General features: G+C 57.5%; 1 protein-coding gene across 10 annotated transcripts in view; it reads right to left on the reverse strand.

Annotated features, from left to right (window-relative positions):
• Nucleotides 1-7,084: 7,084 nt before the first annotated feature.
• ARAP1 (ArfGAP with RhoGAP domain, ankyrin repeat and PH domain 1) overlaps nt 7,085-19,686 on the reverse strand; it is a 63,403-nt gene continuing 50,801 nt past the window's right edge. For 8 of the 10 annotated variants that reach the window (XM_076002287.1, XM_076002292.1, XM_076002290.1 and 5 more), the window contains 17 exons: nt 19,114-19,309; nt 18,794-18,845; nt 18,549-18,712; nt 18,218-18,430; nt 17,809-17,914; nt 17,260-17,407; nt 17,084-17,170; nt 16,929-16,997; nt 16,525-16,642; nt 15,044-15,157; nt 14,666-14,811; nt 14,117-14,149; nt 10,385-10,467; nt 9,631-9,681; nt 9,381-9,444; nt 7,972-8,121; nt 7,085-7,691 (listed from right to left, as the gene is read on the reverse strand). In XM_076002287.1, the coding sequence (XP_075858402.1) occupies nt 7,674-7,691; nt 7,972-8,121; nt 9,381-9,444; nt 9,631-9,681; nt 10,385-10,467; nt 14,117-14,149; nt 14,666-14,811; nt 15,044-15,157; nt 16,525-16,642; nt 16,929-16,997; nt 17,084-17,170; nt 17,260-17,407; nt 17,809-17,914; nt 18,218-18,430; nt 18,549-18,712; nt 18,794-18,845; nt 19,114-19,309 (1,812 nt within the window). In that variant the 3' untranslated portion in view covers nt 7,085-7,673. The other 2 variants (XM_012744889.3, XM_076002293.1) reach the window with 2 other exon arrangements.

Raw genomic sequence — 19,686 nt, forward strand, 5'->3', positions numbered from 1 at the left:
CTCCTCAAACACTTGCGTGGCTCCCCCGTGCCATCAGAATCAAAGCCAAGCTCCTCAGCCTGGCATCTGAGGTCTCTCTGACCTGCCCCAATGAGATCTGCCCTGATAGACCTCGCCATCCTCTGCTCCAAGTGGGGCAGGGTCGGGTCCCTAAGCACATGTTAATCCTTTCCTCTGCTCATCCCAAATCTTGGCCCACCCTTCCTGGGCCAGTTCAGCACACACCTTGCCCCCCACCCATGGGGGACAGGGTAGGCAGCTGGGGTCACTAGATTCTGGGTGGATCAGTCTCTCCCTTCTCTGACTTGCCAGCTGTCCCAGCACCTCATCCCCCTGCTCAGGTTCGCTTCATTTCTTCGATGAGATGCTGCTTTCCTCAAAGGTAGGCCAAAGTCCTGTTCACCTCCGCCCTAGTCCCCAGCCTTTGGGCAGGTACAAGCAAAAAATGTTGCTGGAGGAAAGTCAGAGGGAAGCAGATGAATGGAAATGAGCTGATGCACATCAGAGCTCAGCCCAGAGTCATGTAGGAGCAAGCCCCGTGTATGAGGCTGCAGGTGTGTCGGGGGACACAGGTGGTGGTGGAAGGCATCCCCCACCCCCAGGGCAGGCTGACATTACAGAGGGTGAAACAGCCCTTCAGCTCTCCGGGGAAAGGCTGGTTAATTGGTGGAACACAGATTTCATGAAGGGTTGGCCTGAGCACCCCTGCCTGACTCCTCTGGCCAGGGGTCAGGGTAGGCCCACATCAGGGTCTTGGCAACAGAAGCCCAGGTGCAGGGGAAGGGGTGGAGTGGGGAGCTCAAGGAGCCATCTCACAGTGCTGCCCCCCTCCTCCTCGGCCAGGAAGCTGCCACCCGTGGCTCCAAAGACAATGGCTGGAGAAGCACCATGTCCTTGACAGGGGATTGGCACTGTTCCCTGCATTAAGCACTAAGCAGGGATCCCATCGCACAATGGTGACAAAGCTCTTGCTGGCAAAGGAATCAAAGGCCACCACAGCCTCTAGAATAGCTCTGAGTAGAGAAGTTCAGGTTCCAGGATTGGTCGGAGCTGCTCTATGAGGGAAGGGGTGACCTGAGGTGAGCACGGGGACCTCCCCATTCCTGTTGGGCAGGGGAATGAGGTGGGGCAGAACAGATGGCAAGGCCAGGGAAAGGAGAGGCAGCCAGAGGCTCCTCAGCCCCTCAGCCCAGAATCCAGTGCCCCCTCCTGCCCACTCTGTCCCACTCGTGGGGGAGCAGGTGTGTTGAGCTGGCCCGGGAAGGATGGGCACATTTGGGATGGCAGAGGAAAGGAAGAGGAGAGGGAAGTGCCTTTGCCTAGGGTTGAGACCATCTCCAGGGGTATGAAGCAGGGAGCATAAACTGCTAGAGCCAGTAGAGTCCAGTCCCTCACCATACACATGGGGAAACTGAGGTTAGAGCCATGCCCAGGTCACACGCTAAGTAAAGAGCAAGGCTGTTTACAGTCCTTACAAGTCCTAGTCACCTAGGACTAGTGACTCCTGGCCACTGCCCCACCAGACTACTTCCACCTCTCCCTCTTCCTCATCTCCTCCAGTTGGGACAGAGGCTCAGGAGAGAAGCCTGCGCATATAGCTTGTGACTCTGGGGAGGGACCCCCAGGAATGTGGAATGCCAGCAGGGAGGAGTCAGGGCAGTAGTGGCACCACAGCTTCATATTCTGGGGAAGGTTCTGCTCTCCCTGTGGCTTCAGCACCAGCTCCCTCTCCACCACCAGCCTCCGATCCAGCACACCAGGATCCTCCTTGCCAGCAGGCCCTGAGCCTCCCACTCAGCCCTGATCCACCTCTTCCCCCCTAACTCCCCGCACCTGAGGGGGGATGGAGGAGGTGTGACTCAGTGGAATAAAGGCAGCTGCTATATTTGAATTATTACATAAGCCAGGAGGGAGGCAGCTGCAACGTGACTCCATCAAGGTCGGGAGAGAAGTCGAGGCTGGGCCCAGGAGGCAGGGGTCTCCTCACCTCCATCCCCAGGCTCCAGCCTGGGCATCAGACGTGACCTGAGAAGGGCCTGGGGACTGGAAACTAGTCTTTGCATTGCCGGGCTGCAAGGTCTTCCCTAGGTCTAACCAACTAGCAGGGCTCTGTTCCCTCTCTATCTTCTTAGAAAAATAACCTCTGTTTTCTAGAAACACTAGGGCTAGACCCAGACTAAGCCCCAGATCTTCCCCATGAACTCTCTCCTGCAAGAAAGAATTGGAAACACAGTTTGCCAATTCCTTTAGAAAAGCACACCCGCTAGGGACGCTCGGTGCATGAAGCCTCAGCTAGCCTGTACCATCTGGGAAGGACCTGTGTTCCTGTCCTAGCTACGCCACTCACTGGTCACCCTCCTCGTAGGCTGTTGTAAGAATTAAATGAGGAGACTTGAGCAAAGCCTCAGCATGGGAGGAGGTGGGTGCTCCACAACGGCTTACCAGCAGTACTGTTTGCATCATCATTGTCACTGCCTATGCCAAGGACTGGCTGGAGACTCCCCAGGTGGCTGGGACTGAACCCTTTGCCCCCAGTGACCTCTTACCTGGATGGAAAGTGGGAGACCAGAGGACAGAACTGAGGTCTGAGAGTCAGGAGCTTGGCCAGACTTGCTGTGTGACCCAAGGCAAACCTCTGCCTTCTCTGGCCCCCAGCTCTGGAGCCTGTTTGCAAGAGGATTCTCTCCAACTGGGATTAGTGACATGTGGCATTAGAAGCTGCAGTGCAAGCAAAGTTGGCCAGGGTGGGGTGTCCTGGGGTGGCATGAGACAGAAGCAGACATGGCAGCCAGTGGTGGGCACCAGCACATAGCCCACGTCCTCAGGGCGTCTTGGCAGCTGCTCCCATGCCCCCCACCCTAGGAGGAGGAAGGCTGTGCCCGCCTGGACGGTGTTGCCATGATCCTCATCTCCATGGTGCCAGGTACACAGCCCTCCCCTCACCCAAGAGGAGGAGCTGAAGGTGACTGGAGCTAAGTGTGGGACCCAGGGTCCCTTTGGCCTGTCCCTCCACCCTGTGAGGTCCCCATCCTGAGCCCAAGAAAGAGAGCAGGGAGGGACAGTTTCCACTTCAGAGTCAAAAGAGTCACAAAGAGAGGACTCACAGTGACTTGTGGGGGGAAGATATGCAGGAGTGCAGGGAAGTGGCAGGGATGGGGGAAGGTAGGGAGAGCAGGGGAGGCAGAGGGGAGAGCACACTACAGTCCCAGGGGAGAAGGGCTCCCCAGGATGACAAGTGGTGGGAGGCACCGTCCAGCCCATCTCTTTAGTCTCAGCGTTTGGAGGTGGGTGGTGGTGGGAGGACAGAGTGGAGGAGCAGCAGCAGGAGGAGGGGGAGGAGGAGGAGGAGCAGGAGGGATGGGGAGCAATTTTCCTAGAGAGCACTGTGCGTGTGGGTGTTCATCCACGTGCTGTGTGTGTGTGTGTGTGTGTGTGTGTGTGTGTGTGTGTGTGTGGAGCAAGCACTTGCAGATCGGGAAGTGCAGGCTGAGATGTGCAGGCACGTGTGTGCAGGGCCTGAGTGTGTGTGGCATGTGCGCCTGTGCCACTGTGTCTCCAGGGTGACAAATACAGCAGTAGGAGCTGTAACCAGGGCAGAGAAAGTGCGGAAATTTCCACAGGCTGAAAGTGGCATGGGAGAGACCCTGTCCCTGACAGCTCTTCCCTAGGCCAGTCCCTAGCTGGGTGCAAGGGACCTGGGCACATACACACACCCGAAGTGCACACAGTACAATGGGATGTCAGGGCAATCCAGCAGAGCTTCCTGGAGGAGAGGCTGGGAGGTTCAGGCCCGCTGTATTTATGTGTGTGAGACAGACAGTCCCCCAGAACAGGTCAGGGTCACTTAGGTCACAGAGCTGGCTAAGACAATAGGAACTGTTCCTTTTCCTGGTGGGGGAAGACTAGGATGTGGTCATATCTCAGAGGTAGCGGGCAGAGGCAAAGACCCAACACCAGAGGTATGAGGGACAGGTCCCGGGCTGCCCCCGGAGCACTAAGCTCCAGCCACAACAGGCCTCTCTCTGCAGGGTCACATCCCCTAGATGTACTCACGCAACTCCCGCTCTTGGAGATGTTGCTGCTTCTCACTCCGCCTAGACCTTCCAGGCTCTCCTCCTCTGTGGAGTCTTTCTTGACCAACGTCCCCCACCAGAAGGGCTCCCTCCTTCTCCCACACCACTTAGTCATCTGCGCCCCCTCAGCATTCAGTCAAGCTCTGCATACAGTAAGTGTTCCATGAGTGCTTGGTGAATGAAAATATATCAGGCCCAGAATCCGGGAAGGGGACTAGCAAGGGACAGTGCTTGGTGCTTCACACCTATTAGCTCATTTAATCCCCCAGCCCACTAGGAGGTAGCTACTATTAATACCCCCTGCCGCAGATCAGAGACCTGAGTAACTCAGCCAAAGCCACACAGCTTGTAAGCGGGGGTGTCAGCACCCACACACATGTTTCCCAAGACAGCAAGCCGTGGGCAGGCGCTTGGGAGCCACCGATATGGGGCCAGGAAAGAAGGCCTCAGCTCCACGTGCCCCCTCCTCCAGTCCCTGGCTCAGGGCAGGGGGAGCAGGAGGCGGGGCATGGCACATCTCTTGCTCTCCCTGCCCGCAGGGCTCCTCAGGCCTCTCTGCAGAGCAGAAGGTTGAGCTGGAAGGAGGCAAAGGAGAGAGGCAGGGCCCCCACCTCTCAGCCCATCCCCTACACCCGCCCTTGCCCTTGCCACTCAGGCTCAGACCTGCCACAGCCTTTTCTCCCAGGGCTCCCTGGACTCTGCTGGGGCTAGGCCTGAACTTGGGGTGGCCCTTGGAGCCCTATCCCCACAACAGTCCCAACCCTACCCCAAATCGCACCCCTCCCCACCATGTGTACCTGGCAAGGTTTCCAGTCCTCAGGGCCAACTCAGGAGCACTTTCTCCCACAGGAAGACCCTCCCTCTCCAGGAGAGCTGCTCCCTGCCCCTCAGCAGGGGGCTCTGGGCTCCTCAGCCCATCCTCCCAACCCCAACCTTAAATAATGTGTGAACAAACTGCCCAGGGTCCCAAGAGGCCCCATTTTTAGGAATCTCTGTGATAAGAACCAGCAGAGTCTCCTGCCTTAACCCACCCAACACTGGTAGGCTCCGGTCATCCCCTCCCCCAAGGAAAGGCACTTTCTAGCCCCTTCCTCAGGGAACACACAGGGCCACTCATATGAGGAGAAAATGGCTGACATCAGAAGGGGAGTGGAGGAGTGACACCCTCCAAAGTAGGGCAGTGGAAATGGGCCTCAGGCACGATTAATAAAAACTGTGTGACGTTGGGAAAGTCGCCTCCCTTCTCTGGGCCTAACTCCACGCCTGCCGAGAGTAGACAGTGCGCACAGCGCAGGCACTGACTCACAGTAGGTGCTTGGTAAAAGGCTGTCCCCTCCTCCTCCTGGTTCCTAGAGCCCAGGAGTCAAAAGCACATTCCTGTGCTGTGCTGCCTTCCAGAATATCACCAGCCTGGGGCCAAAGGTAGAGCTGGGTCCCACTCCAAACCCCAGCAGAGCCAGGTCTGGGCCAGGACAACCACCCTGGGGTCCTCCAGACCCTGTCCTGATTTCCAGTCATAATTTGTGGTCCACGGCCTCCCCCTCGTGGCCCAATGCAGTACTGCAGCCAGTCCCCTGAGCTGGGACAGTGACATTAGCAGCCTAGCAAGGGGGTGTCCCCAGTCTCACCCAGTCTCTGGGCCTCCAGGGCTAGCTGTTCAGTGCAAAGTCAGATCCATGAAAGAATTCCAGGCCGGGCGCTGTGGCTCACGCCTGTAATCCTAGCTCTTGGGAGGCAGAGGCGGGCGGATTGCTCAAGGTCAGGAGTTCGAAACCAGCCTGAGCAAGAGTGAGACCCCGTCTCTACTATAAATAGAAAGAAATTAATTGGCCAACTGATATATATATAAAAAAAAATTAGCCGGGCATGGTGGCGCATGCCTGTAGTCCCAGCTACCCGGGAGGCTGAGGCAGAAGGATCACTCGAGCCCAGGAGTTTGAGGTTGCTGTGAGCTAGGCTGACGCCACGGCACTCACTCTAGCCTGGGCAACAAAGCGAGACTCTGTCTCAAAAAAAAAAAAAAAGAATTCCAGTCCCTGAACACTTGGACGGGGGCCCGTCAGCCTTGTCCAGGCTGGAGGTGGAATAGTCAGAAATTCAATCCATCAGTCTGGCCTGGCGCAACCCACCAAGGGCAGGACAGGAGGTCGGAGCCTCAAGGGACTTAGCCATAGCCTGTGAAATAGGTCAGTAGGACTCAGAGAACCAGTTCCAGTCTCCTGGCATATATCTTCCCTTCCTGACAGAGAAAAGGAACCTGGAGTCCATGTCCCCAAGTCCCCCACCAGACCTCAGGCTCCCCCACTGAGCCAGATCATATGAGTCAGAGCTCCTGTGGCCCATCCTCCACCCACTTTGCCCAGCCCCACTGGCTGAGGCTGACGCTGGGAGGTCAGCCTGAGAGTGATGGAGCGGGTGGTAATGAGGCTCTAGGCAGAGGCAGACATGGTGTCTGGCACCTTCCCAGGGAGTCCCAAATCTGTCTCTGCACAGCTCGTTATCTCCCCTGCTGGCCAGGGCCTCATCTTCTAGCAGGGACAGCCAGGCAGTGCCCAGTGAGGGCAGCTCCCTGGTGCAAGGCAGGCCCCACCTCCAGAGGGGAGGGGTATGCATAGGGGGTATGCACAGGGCAGAGGGTACCGAGAAGGTTCTTCCTAATTTAATTTACTAAAGCTCCTGTGACTCTGTGACCTTGTGTCTCCAGCAGGGGCTGCTGTGAGGATGCACTGAGTTACTGACAGGCCACGTCCAGGCCCCAGCCCAGACTCAGACCACAGCAAGGACAGGAGCTTAGGGCCAGCTGGGGTCCATCCGGGTCTGGGTCAGGACTGGCATCCCAGCCTGGCTGCCCAGAAGTACAATAGGGACGGCGGGGAGCAGGCTCAGTGCCTGGAGAGACCAGAATCCAGGTCCCAGCTTTAGGCCCTAGGCACTCACCTCTGGGCTTCCTGACCTCCTGTCCCCAGGATACCTGATCCCCTCAACCAATTACAGACCTCAGCACCACAGGGTAAAATATACAGATATATTTATATTATCAAAAAGCCCCCAAAGTGGGGAAGGGGCATCAGGCAGCCTGGACCCTCCCAATCAGCCCAGATTGGAAGGGGGGCTGAAGTCCACAAAGTCCAGCTCTCAGCTCTGTCGAAACTTACCCAAGAGCTCCCTCCCCACCCAGCTGAGTGTTCTTGTAGAGCACCCACTTTTTGCTGTCCTAGAGTTCATTGCCAGGGGGCTCCCTTCCAGCGGGGGCCCCATGGCCGCAAGCCATGGAAAGGATGGTGGTCCTCCAGCGCTCCTGATGGATGCACACCTCTCCAGCGCCACAGACTCAGGGTGAGTGACACTGGGGGTAAGCAGGTCAGGCCAAGAGGGCTGAGCACCTGGACAGAGCTGGGAGGGGTTCTTGCCCAGGCAGACCCTGCTGCACCCCACTCCCGGCCAGGGAACCCCATGCTGCCGTCAGGATGGAGGCAGTGGGACGTGGGTGCAGCTTCCTCATGCGCCCCCTGCTGGCTCGCACCAGGCTCTCGGGGCATGAGGGCGTCAGGACAGGAAGGCGTCCAGCGGAGAGTCCCAGAGCCAGGGTGGGCTCCCTGCTCAGACGTTGCGCAGGAGCTGTAGACGGCAGAAGCCCAGATTCTGTGAGTACTTTGCGGAGGCTCAGAGGGGCCAGGCTCCCGGCTGAAGCTTCTGCAGTCACTCTCGACTTCCGGCCGAGAGTGCTCGAGTCAGCTGGGGTCCCCAGGGCCAGTAAGGGGACTTCTGGGAACCATGTGAACCAAAGGGTCCTGCCAGGGATGGAGGGAGGGGCCCGGAGGGTGCTCAGAGGTGAGCTGTGGGGTAGAGGGCATCCAGCTGGGTCCCCAGCCCCCCGCTGGGAGGGAGAGCCACTCACAGAAAGTGGGTCCGTGGTGAAGGCAGCCACACTCCGGCGCATTTCATTTTCACTGCCACGCAGGGGGATCAGGGAGACACTGCCCAGCCGGACCTCAGGCACGGCCCGGGCCACACGGGAGGGCTCTGAGGGCCACACCAGGCCATCGTGCTGGGGAGCAGGCAGAGGAGGGGGCTGGGGCCTGGGCTCAGCGTCAGCTCACCCAGACACTCAGCTCCGGATCTGCCCACCCTTCCCAGAAATGCCTCCAGCTATGAACTGAGGTGACACCCTCAGCTTTGATCCCAGCCGATATGAGAAGCAGCTGTGAGGAGAACATGACTGTATCCCTGGCAAAACACAGCCAATTCTGTTACTCAACAACTCCCATCTCCGGATCCACAAACCTCTCCAAGAATGCAGCACCAAGAAAACATTTCTCCTAGAGGAACATATCTGAGCCTCCTCTTACCAGGAACAAAGAACTATAGAATTCACCCTGTTTCCCTTTAGGCCTTGATTACCAGGGAGCTCAGAGCTAAAAGAAAAACTTAGCTCCAAGAAAGAACTCAGTCCAGGGTCCTGATAGGTTTGTCTGCCTTTACCCTAAACAATTCTGAGCCCTCATTTAAAAATCTTTGTCATAACTCATCTGCTTTAAGTCTAACCTGGCCTCTGGCCCTGCTCTGGCTCAGGAGACACCCCCACCCATTCCTGCCAAGGACACTGCAGCCGCCTGCTCACCTTTGGGCACCGCCCTGTCCCTCCTCCCCCGCAACCACACCCAGAGTGAGCCCTCTCCGATGTAAGCCACACACGCGACTCTCTCTTGCTGAAAGCCTTCCTGGGGCTCCCCACGGCCCACCAGGTCAAGTTCAGCTTCCTTGGCATGGCCTTTGAGGCTCTTTGAGATTCTTTCCAGTGCCAGCTTCTAGCACTCCTGGCTTCTTCCTTGTCACTCCACTGGACAGTCTGTATTGCTCCTTCACACCCCCATGCCTCTGCATAAACTGTCCTCCACCTGGAAGCCATCCGCCTCCTCTTCGTTTGGGGTGCATTCTCCCTCATCCCCTAAGACTCAGCCCCTGTGACACCCTCTCCTTGCTGCCACCTCCATCCAACCCACCAGGTTGAGGTCCCTGGGCTTTCCTTTGTCTCCACCTTGCTGATCACACTGGGCCTGTTTTCCTTTTCACGTGGAGAGTGCCTGAGGGCAGGGATCTGTGTGCTCTCTGTCCCTAGCAGGCCTGGCTCAGGGCTGGACTACAGTAGGCACTAGCAAGTGTTTACTGAATAAACAAACCAATGCATTAAAAGCAACTCAAAATCTCCTTCAAGCGATGGGTGGCCTGAATAGTGAAGGCCCAAACGTACCCACTCTCTATAAAAGAAGCCTCCAGGGACCCCACCCCAGACCCTGCACCTGGTACCTGCACAAAGAGGAAGGTGGCAAACCACTCTCGGAGCTCCATCTGCGTGTCACAGCAGAGGTACCTGCAGGGTGGGGCACAGGTCTGGACACTGCCAAAGGGCTGGTTGAGTGGGGGACACCCTGCCCATCTTCCCAGCCCAGGCTCTGCCAGCAGGGCACACATCTGGGCTATGACTGGGGACCCAATCAAGGGGGACGTGCTACCATCTCTCTTCAGCCTGGAGTGTTAGGATGGAGCCTTCACTCACCACTGCTGCTTCTCATGCTTCTCTGTCTCATGCACCACTGTGAAGCCCCAGCTGCAGAGGAGGAGGGGAGGAAATGGGGTTGCTTGACAGCCTGCAGAGGCCTCCACACCCAGGTTGCCAGGACAGAGCCCAGAAGCCTGGGTCAGAGTGAGGCCCTCTCACAAGAGTAGGACATCCAATAGTTTTCTCTCTGCCTCCATGGGCCTCCCAGGCCCTGGGCTCCCTCTACCCCCAGTCCAGGCTTGCCCCAGTCCCAGAGAGACAGCCAGGCACAGCCAGCAGATGAGGAGACAGTCAGAAAACCAAGTCCGGTGACTGCAATTCATAATGGCAATAGTGGCATGCATCACTTTCAACTTCCTAAAATGTACAACCACCCGGGAAGCAGGTGTGCCATTATTTTCTCTCTTCTACAGATACAGGAACTGGGGCCCAGAGAGGCCCCAGATACAGGCAGTGATGGGATTTTAATACAAGCCAGTGGTCCTCAAGCATGAGCGGGCATCAGAGTTCCCCACACAGCTTATTAAAAGAGTGCCGGCCCCACCCCTAGAACCCGTGACTCAGTAGGAATGGGGTCGGACTTGAGGATTTGTGCTTCTAAGGTATGTCCTGGTGATGCTGCTGGTCTGGGGGACCACACCTTCAGAACCTCTGCCCTGACTTCCATCAAGGGCATCCAGCTGTGCCTCCCCATCACTTCTGAGCCCCCACAGGCCCCTGCTGCAAGCCTGTCTCCTCAGTCCCAACTCACCAGGTGGGTGGCCGGAGTTTCTTCTTCACTCCCAGGTAGACTTTGAGACTCTTGACGGGCCACTCCTTCTCAGGCCGGTGACTCTGGGATGCAGGAAGGGAGAAGAGGGCACTTCAGTCTGTTTGAGTGGGCATCTGGGCAGTTCTCCTGACTGGGCACCTCCCTCCTACCACTCCCCACCCTTCTCTGCAGCCCAGCACAGGTCGCCTCCTCCAGGAAGCCTTCCTGAGGAAGCCCTCCCTGTTCCCAACCAGCCCAACCCGCCCCCAGGCCTCTCGGCCCTGCAGCAGCATCAGACAGTCAACCCTCAGTCCCCAAGGAAGCCATCTCAACTGGGACATCCAAAGCAGCGAATCCCAGCCCCACCCTGCTGCCCTGCAAATTAGAGAATCGATTTGTAGTATCAGCCTGCATGAGACTGCACACAGAGGGAGATGGGCTGCACGGCCTCCTCCAGCACCAAGCTGGAACGAGCAGGTGCAACCTGAGCACCCTGGTTGGCTGCTTAGGTTATTCATTCACCCCTCCCTGCCCCATGGAGGCTCCAAGGTTGACCGTGTGAACAGAAGGGGATCAGCAGCTACTAGCTCTTTGGTTCCATGAGGAAAAGGCTAATGACTCGAGCTGAAGCAGGACAGCTGTTCCATAGACCAAACGAAGAACTTCCCAATAGTTCAGGTCAGGAACCGAGAGACCAATGTACTGAGGAAGGGCACCAGGTCATCAGTATGCTCACCTCTGGCCCCCACCTCTGCATATAGGTCTGGGCTTGGAAGGAGCAGGCTGGCTTGGAGGCAGAGGGATGGGAGCAATGACCCCCAAGGAAGAGGCTGGTTGGGTCGAGCTAATAAGCCTTCCTCCTGCCCTGGGGGCCACTTGCTTGAAGCCCTCCCCCTACCAGGCACCCTTGGAGCCCATAGGGGTGCCAGGGTGAATGGCAGGGGAGGGGGATTCACTTACAGCCGAAACTGGGGGTCAAAGATTGAGCTGCTTCCACCCTGTTTCCCACCGTTGCTCCCAGCCACCGCCAGGCATGGCTCCTCAGCACGAACCAGAGAGGGGACTATGGGAACCAGGGGAGCTGGAAAGTTTCAGGAACTGGTGGACTTCCCTGTGATACCACAAAAGGATGGGCTGCCTAGGGATTGATGGAGACTTCCGTGCTGTCAGAAGGGGTGTGGCTTAGGAGGGCCTTAGTAAGGACTTTCACCCTGCTTTTACTCTGATACCTCCTAAAGACAAGGGCCTGATGGCAGAGCCCCAAGTCCTCTACATATAGCCTGACCTGACATGTGCCAAAGAGGGCCTGGAACAAACTAGGCTGCAGGCAGGGGACAACCAGGGCTATAGACAGGGAGGAAACTGAGCAGTGGGAAGGGTGAGCAGGCTGTGGATAGATACAGAGGAAACAAGGTATGGGGAGAATGGGACAAGGAAGAAACCTACATGCAAGCAGGGCAGAACCCGCCTGCAAACCAGAAGATATTGGGAAGAGGGAGTGGAAAGACTGCAACAGACGCTGAAAAAGCGATCAGGCTGCAGGCATGGAAAACACAAGGCTCTGGGCATGGCAAAGCAAGGATGTAGGAACACTGGGCTTCATGCAGGGAATCAGGCTTTGGGAATGGAAAACAGGCTGTGGGTGGGAGGAGAAAAGAACTGGAAGCTAGCAGTCAAGTGAGTCGAGGGTGGAAGGGACAGGCCCGTGGATGTGACAGTAATGCCAGTCCCAGTCAAGCACAGAGAGAATTGCAGGAATCGAGGCATCAAGGCAGTCTATGGCTCCTTGACAGTCTGAAAACAAAACCCTCGGGCCTCTGCCTTCCCAGGTGCTGGCGTGCATGGTGTATGCGTGGCATGTGTGTGACACGAGAGTGCCTGAGACAGGAAGTTGGAGGGGGTCAGGGAAGTGGGGGTGTCAGTCAATGCAATTTCTTTTTGAGCATGAACCCCCCCAAGGACTTCATTTCTAATCAAAGAGCTCAGGTTTCCAGCATCTCCAAGGTACAAAGTCACTGGTAGAGAATGAAATTCACCCTTGCAACTTAAGGACCTCTGCTGGAATCAAGATATTTCTAGAGTGTGCCTTTCCCAGGTGCCTCTGGGTCTTTAGCAACAGCAGACTGCTAGAATAAGGCTTGAGTGGCCACATACCCTGAATTGCTTGGGACTGTCCCAGTTTCAAATATCTGTCTTATACCATAAACCAACAAATACCAGAATTACCAACACCTCGGTAAGCACATCACACATGCTCGGAGCTTCTGCCAGGCTAGCGGTGCTGGCTGTCACTAGGGTATGGACAGCAGCACTTAACTGCACTGGACAGCCCCTCCCTGCTGGGTCCTTGAATTCCTGTCTTCCAGGAATGCAAAGTGTGAGCTTTGACACTAACAAATCTGGGTTCAAATCCCATTCTACCACCTACAGATGGCCCTGGGCAAGTTACTCAAAGCCTGTTTTCTCACCTGTAAAATGGGGATAACACCTTTCCTCTCAGAACAGTAGTGAAGGTTATATATATCAGTGTGTGAGGGGCCAGGAACCAAGCCTGCTTCTTTAGGGAACATTAGGTCTGTTCCCTTTTTCTAGCTCTCCTGCCTCTCTCCTCCATGGCAAAGGGTCAGCAACTGCTTTTCCAGGTGCCTCAACCATCCTCCCTCCTTTCTGTCCACACTGATGGTCTTGCTCTGCTCCATGGGGCCAAGCACCCCTAGAGAGAGGGGGTCTGGGAGATAACATCTCAGAACCAAGAGGACTGACTTGGAGGGGCAGACAGCCTCAGAAGTGAGGCTGTGATCACAGAGGGAGGCAAAGGAGAGTAGAGAAGTGTTTCCCACAAGGGTCAGCAGGAGCCCAGGCTGCATTAATAGAGGTACAAAGTGCAAAGAGAGGAAGTGAAGGTTCTGCTCCCTCCATGGAAGACAAGACCTGTCCAGATGTCCTCAGGAGATGCAAGAGGCAAAAAGGGCTGAAGACACTGGTGGGACAGCTCAGAAGGGACCCATGGGCTTGGAACCATGTCACTGCTGCTCACCTCTGCAGGGCATCTATACTCTGTGACACTCCCCCCCACCCCGCCCCCCGAGGCACAGGTGGGCCCCACAGGGCATGATGCGAGGCAGATTCTCAGCTGAACCTGAGCAAAGGCTTTCTCCTAGGCAGAATTAGTCCCCTAGGAACAGGGCAGCCCCAAGGGAGGAGTGGATGAGCACCATCTCCAGAGTGGGCAAAGGCTGGGCAACCTGCCAGGGCTACAGCGAAGACTCCTACCGCAGGCGGGGCATGTCCCATAAGCCTCTCTAGTCCCACCCGGACACTTTAGGACAGGGCAGTAGCAACAAGGACATTCTGATAGTCCTGGAACTCTCTCTCCAGGGTTGGAAATATGTTGGCTCCAGGGGTGACAGGAGATGAGGATCAGAGCTCTAATTCAAACCTAGGGGCCTCCATTATTGGCTCCTTAACTTCCACAGAGTCCTTCGGAAAATTAGAATATCACATTGATAAGGGACCCCATCCTGGGGAAAGGAGCCTGGAATGGGGTTAGCGATGAAGGGCAGGAGCTTAGGCCATGGGCCCTGGCGTGGGGACCAGTGCTGACCAGCAAGGGGGTAAGGAACCATGCCTGGAGATGGCCGGGAGCCTTGGCTATATCCCCACACTCCCACCCAGCTCACTTTGCCCCCCAGGCGGTGTAAGGCAGCTGGCAGTCGGCCCACAGCTACTCACGGTCTCAGGGGCCCCGCTCCACGGCCTCTGGCTCTGTTTGATAGAGGATCAGGGTTATGGAAGAAGTCGTCCCAGGTCTGGAGCCAGGACAGCAAGCACAGTGGTGCATGGGGGTATGTGGCATGTATGGGGGGGTGTGCCAAGATGCAGTCTGGTCTGGGAGAACACTAGCATGTGGACAGAGTGGGTGTGGAGCGTGGGCTGGGAGGGGTACGACCTGTGATGCAACAAGGCATGCACGGGCCAGGGCTGTCACCACAGAGCATGTTCTTGCAAATGCTGTGACAAAGGCATGGGCACGGGTGAGAGACTATGGGCGTGATGTGATGGCATCCAGGTACCAGGGCCTAGTGAGGCTACAGGGCACAGTAGAGTGGCCTCCCAGGGCCACAGCTAGAGAGTCCCTAAGAGTCTATAGCTCTTCCCCACTGCTGTGCCATCCCAAGACACCATGATAGGGATATTCCCACTTGCAGACCAAGGGTACGTCTGAGCACACTGAGGGGTGCAGGTGCCCATGGCAGGGCACAACCTAGTGAGGCCACTTACCCGGACCTCCTTGTAGAGCCGCAGGCAGCTGCTGTTGAGGATGAAGTAGCGATCGTGGAAGCCGCCTGAGGGCAGGCCCAGGCCCAGGAGGCTGCGGTCCTCTCGGAACTTCATCATGCCATGCTTGGTGTCGCCCACACGGCTAGCTGGGGGAGGAATGGAGTGGGCATGGGCTGTACCAACCCCCTAGCTGGACCCAGATGCCCCAGGGCCAGGTCCCAGGAAGAAGGAAATTGTCCCATTCTGCTCCAGCCCCCATAGAGGCTCGCCCATCTGGCACCCTCTGCTTGAGCTGCTCCTGTCTGGTGCCACCCGGTCCTGCCCTGGCTCTGGATAGAGGGTCCCACCCTGTCTGCCCCCCCTGAAGGCACCACCTACCCAGGTACAGCAGCATGGCCTCCATGGACTGGTGCTTCTTCACCACCAGGTGGCTGTCTGTGCCCAGCCCGTGCAGGATGGGCAACACCTTCTCAGCAAAGTGCAGGGGGCGCTCTGAGGAGAGGTTACGCCATCACTGTCACACGGCCTGACACCACCAAGGGCTGGTACATGGGCACATATCACCCACACATCCACTGTCTACTCCCACCGTCTGCTAGCACCATGCTACATCACCGTCATGACCACCCTCCCCATGACCGAGCTTCAGGCTTGACACATCTGGCTGTGACCAAAGCTGCTCAAACTTGACATGTCTCAAACCAAGCCCGTGATCTTCCCCCATAGGGGAAATAATAGCACCACCACCCACCAGGATGCTCAAGCCAGAAACAAACCCTACTCCCTCTCATCCTCTACATTTTAGATCTCTCTGCTGTTCATCTGCACTGCTGCCACCCTGGCCCACATTACCGTCTTCTCCTTGGACTAAACCATGACCTTCAAAGTGGTCTCCTGCATGCACTCTCACTTCCCTGCTTCCTCCTCTCCCTGCCCAGCAGCAAGTGGCAATCTTCGTAAACTCCTAACTGCTAACCCTGCCGCGGCCTTGCGCTGCTGCTAGGCCCCGTGTGGCCATCTCTGCTTCTGCCGGGATCTCCAGCGCCGCCCATGCCACAAGCCCTTGCTGCCCTCATCTCCTTAAAGGGCTGTGCCTGTGACCACACATGGGTTTTGCTCGTGCTGTTCCCACTCCTGGGAGCACTTTTCCCCCCTTCACCAAGTAAGCCCTGCTCTTCCTTCACGTCCTAGCTCAGGGAAGCACCAGCAATGTCATGGGTCTTTCCTTCACAGCAGTTAGTGCAGCTGTAGTTGTACATTTATTGGTGTGATCATTATATTAATGTCTCCAACCACGACAGGGATAAGGACTATATGTCTGGCTCCCCAGCCCAGTGCCTGGCACTCAACAAATAAAGAGATATACCCACACTCCCTACTGCCAGCAAGACCACCCTTCACCATAAGATGCCTTTATCACCCCCTCATCACCACGGGCCTGTCATACTATCACAACCACCCTAACCCCCCACCCACCCTGCCACCATCCTCCTCTCCTGCATGGTCATGACCACCAAGAGTGCTGTCACCCCACAATCCCATTATCAAATTCAGCAGCAGCAGCCCTGCAAGCAACACTGACACCTCACTGACACCTAAGAAAGCACCATCACATCTAACACTATCTACCCCCTTCCCTGTCCCTCCTAACAGCCACATTACAGGCATCACCTCAACCCCTCCCAGCACCCGTCACCATCACCGAGATCACAGGCTTCATCAGTGTGACAGCAACATCTGCCACCCAAACCTTGTTTCACTGCCCCGTTCCCACATAGGGTAGGGGAGAAGAGACAGGGGCTGCAGCCCAGATGAGACAGGCTACATCGCACTCTGCACCAATCCCAGCAGGCACTCACCTGCCTCTTCCCTTTCATTGACTTCGAAGCAAGTCCAGTAGTCCTTCTCCCTGACCCCCACATTCCGGCGATCCAGGATCTCTAGGGTGAGCTCTTCAGCTGTCATAGACGCTGGGATCTGCAGGGACCAAAAATAAGGAGGTCAACCTGTCCCATCCCCAGCCTCTGCCACACCTTGCTGTGATTCAGGGCCTAAGCCCACCCTTCTCGGGTCCTCTGGAGTCCTGGGATGCAGAGGGGTGTCTGTGAGTGGTCCTTATAAGCAAGCACCAGCACCAGCCAGAGATACAGGTCCCAAACCAGCGCTCCCCTTGGGATAGAAGTGACACTCCCATGGCCATCTGCACCTGGCCCACCCGCCCTGATTCTTCTGACCCCTTAGCTTCTAGGTCCCCAGCCTCTACCTTGACATGCTGCTCGGTCTCTGCTTTCTTCTCTTCCAGGTACACTGTGCAGATGAAGTCACCAGCATGCTACAAGGAGACAAGGTCCAGCTAGAGGCCTGGGGAGCAGGTACAGGTGGCTGGCCTGAGCCTCCCACCCAGGCCTCAGCCTTCACCTGGGTCCCACTGGCAGTGCCAGCCACTCGCATCTTCACAATGGCAGTGATCTCCTCCCGCTGCTTCCTCAGCTCCTCCTCATCCACCTGGGAAGGGGAGAGAGGCAGGTACAGGTGGCCATTGCCATCTGGGAGGCTGAGCCCTGCCCTCCACTGCCCACTGGCCGGGGACGCACGTTAAACACCACCACATAGTGGTTAATGAGGTCTTCCACCACACGGCCAGCCTTGTAGTCCTGCCCGTCTGTCTGGAAGAGTGTGGGCCCAAATACAATTGCCAGGTTGTGCGTGTTCATCTGGTTCGTGTCTGAGAAGCACTGGACGCTGGAGAGGGAAGGAGGGAGCCCTTGAATGAAGAGTCCGGCCTGGAACTTACCCATCTCACCTTGCTGACTTCTGACAGAGACTGGCCTATCACTGTGGACCACTAGCTAAGGGGGGAGGCACAGTCTTTCTGGCCATGTCTTGGGGCCTGGCAAGGAGGGCTGGGAAGCTGGGAGATCTGGTCAAGGTACCCTGGTCCCAAGCTGAAAAATTCTCTACTCTCCCACCTGCAGGAATTACGCTGAGAGACAAAATGTCCAAGATTTGGGCAGGTTGTAGTCAATACCTAGTTCCCAGGTGTACCTGGTTCCCAGGGGAGGGCAGTCAGCCAGGTTGAGGGCAGAAGAATCTTCTCCGCCCCAACCCCCTTCCCCCAGCTTCACAGTGGTATTGCCCCTCACCAGTATAGGTGGCTGATAAGGGCCTTCACTGTGGCCCGGTTGACAGGGGGCAGACGCACCAGGAGCTCTCGGTACCTGGAGACCTTCTCTTCCTCATTCTCAATCTCTGGGTGGGGGAGATAGACCAGGTCAGAAAACCCCCACAACCACCTTCCCTGCCCCGTGGCTGCTCTGCCTCTCATGCTGGGTGAAAGCAGTCCTGGCGCTCTCCAAGTCAAAGTAGGCCAGGCACTCGGCAAGGATGAGGCATGCTCGAGGGGCCCTGGCTCTGTATACAGTGACTGCGGGGATAAGCAGCAAGGAGGGCGGGGAGCTGGAGCCGGCCGTGCCCGGCACACACCAAGTGCTAGTGCCCCGTGGGAAGGAGCTGGGAACCCTGAGATATGGCAGACAGGGCTGCAGGGCCCACCTGAGGCCTCCAGCCAGGCCAGGCGCTGGGCACGAGTGAACAGCCCATCGGGCAGGTCGCGCAGGAAGCGCTTGAGCGCTGAGGAGACATCGTCCACGTTCTGCTCGCCCTCCTTGAGGCGCACAGAGCGCGCGTCCTGCCGCAGGCTCTCCAGCAGCCGCTGCGTCTTAGAGGTCTGCCCGCACTTGCGGTAGATGCCCTCTGAGGTCAGGCCTGGGGCGGGGCGGGGCCAAACGTTTGGGGCCTTAGGCATGGCGCCAGGACGGGCCACTTCCCAGGGCTCCCTGGAACCAGGCGAGGGGCGGGGCCTGTGCCGCGGGGCGGGGCTCACCGCACTGCGTGATGTAGTCCACACAGCGGTACACAATCACCGGGATGTCTGAGTCCCCGAGCTGCTGCTCTGACAGCGTGTCCCCCAAGCTGGCTGCTGCTTTCTGGATGGCCCCCAGCCAACCCATGAAGTCCAGCCTCCGCTCCCCCTGGATGTACAGCGTCCTGGGCCAGGACAGTCAATTACTGAGGGACTGTCAGACTAGCCCAGACTTCTCAGAGCCCCTGAGGGAGGCCCGGGCTTACCTCCTTCGTTCCACCAGCACCAGCACCTGGTTCTCACTGTCCCCTTGGACGGCTGTGGAGGGGCCAGTCAAGGTGAGGCCTTGTTCATGATCCCCAACCTGCTCCCTCCTGAGGCTCTCTGGGCACACACAACCCTGGGACCCACCCACCAACACAGGAGGTCATTGAGATGCACCCCAAGGGCAGGAGAGGTTGTGAGAAGGCAGGCTGGCTCCTTCTGGCCAGGCCGGGATAGAGTTCAGACTTCCAGGCAGGGGCTGGGGGCCTGGGAGCCCAGGATAGGGTGCCCTGGAGGTTGGGGCCCAGGTCTGGGCACGCACAGAGTTCCTGCAGCTTCCGTAGTTGCAGCGGCTCTTCACAGGGCCCCTCTGGGAAGACGACACGGAGCTCAGAGCCAGTAAGGGAAAACCAGCCCTCCTGGGCCCGCTGTAGGCTCAGGCCAGCTTTGTAGGGTAGACGCCCAAGCCGCTCAAAGTCCTGGGCCAGCAGATCCTCGGCCAGGGGAGGCACAAATGCCTGGTGGGGGAGGCAGCCAGGGGAGGGTGCATCAGCCAACAGCGCTGCCTGTCCTGGACCCTGGCCTCACCATATACTATCAGGGATGTCCCTTCTCTGGACCCCCACAGTGCCAAAGCATCCTCGCCCTGTGTTGTAGCACTGATCGCACTAATGCTGCGGTCTGGACCTATCTGTCTCCCCCACCTGCATGGGAGCTACTGAGGAGCCAGGACTGGTTCATCTGGGTCCCCAGGACTCTGAGGATTGATCCTCAGGAGGCTCACAGAGAAATGACTGAGATGGCACAGGGGACCCCAGAGGGCACCTGACTCTAGTCCCTAAGGCAGAGGGACTCTGTATCTTCCCTCCAGCCTCTGCTTGCACACCTCTAGGGA

This window comes from Microcebus murinus, chromosome 4 (genome assembly GCF_040939455.1).
Source record: "Microcebus murinus isolate Inina chromosome 4, M.murinus_Inina_mat1.0, whole genome shotgun sequence".
Lineage (NCBI taxonomy): Eukaryota > Metazoa > Chordata > Mammalia > Primates > Cheirogaleidae > Microcebus > Microcebus murinus.